The sequence below is a fragment of the Haplochromis burtoni genome, unplaced genomic scaffold, assembly GCF_018398535.1.
Source record: "Haplochromis burtoni strain Fernald_Lab_line unplaced genomic scaffold, NCSU_Asbu1 Contig_3678, whole genome shotgun sequence".
NCBI classification, from domain to species: domain Eukaryota; kingdom Metazoa; phylum Chordata; class Actinopteri; order Cichliformes; family Cichlidae; genus Haplochromis; species Haplochromis burtoni.
The window spans coordinates 2515-3894 of record NW_024586039.1 but is presented as its reverse complement, the minus strand read 5'-3'; the positions used below and the strand labels follow the sequence as shown (position 1 = coordinate 3894).

At 35.8% G+C, this 1380-nt stretch overlaps 1 protein-coding gene across 1 annotated transcript in view; it reads left to right on the top strand.

Annotated features, from left to right (window-relative positions):
- LOC102312324 (histone PARylation factor 1) overlaps positions 1–1107 on the top strand; it is a gene marked incomplete at its 5' end in the record, with an annotated part of 3280 nt that extends 2173 nt beyond the window's left edge. Inside the window, 2 exon segments of the mRNA XM_005953318.2 lie at positions 236–408; positions 779–1107. Coding sequence (XP_005953380.2) covers positions 236–408; positions 779–913 — 308 coding nt within the window.
- Between the last annotated feature and the right edge of the window lie 273 nt (positions 1108–1380).

Below are 1380 nucleotides of genomic sequence, written 5' to 3'. Positions count from 1 at the left end.
TGACTGGGATGCAAGTGAAGAGACAATGCTATTGACCGGAACTCATACGATTATAAGATTGGGGAAACCTGCAGTCAGCTGAGACTGAAGAAGTCACTTGGATGAGTGACAAAACGTTTCTCCCTCTGAAAACGCTACCTCCAGATGAACAGAATCAACTTTTGGAGATTGCAGAGATTTTTTTTTTTTTTTGTCTCTGCTCCTTAACAAATTTGTTTTTTCCCTTGTGTCCCAGCTGGTCTCAAGAAAATTTGTAAAGCCATTGTTGAAGCACGGACTGATGAAGAACGCGTCAAAGCTTTTGGACCGATCCAGGAAATGATAACATTTGTTCAGTTTGCTAATGATGAGTGCGATTATGGCATGGGTTATGAACTGGGAATAGACCTCTTCTGTTATGGATCTCATGTGAGTATACTAAGTCACTGCTTCTTCAGCAATCATCTTTCTTGGATTTGATGTGATTTCTGAGATGACTTATGAAATAAAAAGAACTTTTTTTTTCTCGACTTATTTCTTATTTGAAATTGGATAGTTTTAATTCTTTGACATATTTAAAACAAAACAAATCAAAAACAGGGGACATCAAACTTTTAGTGGCTATACTAGAACTATTAGTGTTTTAATGTTGCACATACATTTAAGTTAAATAGAATAAACATAAGTTGGGAACTAATGCTTTGGTCCATACAAAGAACTGAATTTTCAAAACTTTTTAAGGACTGGATTTTTGGGGATATAAATCATTTCTCTTTGATTTTCTCTCTCTCTCTTACAGTACTTCCACAAGGTTATCAAGCAACTTTTGCCCATGGCTTACAACTTACTGAAAAGGAACTTGTTTGGAGAAATTTTGGAGACCCATCTGTCAAGTCGTATCCATGACAACATAGACCAACTCTCTCCACATTAAAACAAAAAAAAATTATTCAGAAGTACATTTCTGTTCTGGCTCTTTATAAGCTTTCCCACCATGTGTTCTTGTCTTCTGTTGTTTGTCATTGCTGATATTTTTGGTGGATTTGTGCTGCTGTCACTAACTGGAAACAGTTTAGTGATGTCTTGTTTGTAAAAGGTAGCTGTTCAATAAAGCTTTTTTTAAATATATATTTCTACTTTTTAAATTTTTTTTTATTTTTTAACCTGTTTGGTTTTTGTGTTCAGCCTAATCTGAGCCAAAGTCCACCTCACTTTACAGTTGAATTGTGCAGTCATAATTTTTGCCTTGAGTTTAGATCATCAAGGTGGACTGCGTGTTGATCAGACTGCAGGCAATCTGATGAAACAATGTGTTTAAGGTGGTGTAATACCATAGAGTGGAAATAGAGGGCAGTGTTGTGTATGGGAGTTCATAAATGAGCAGCACGGTAAGATTCTGGG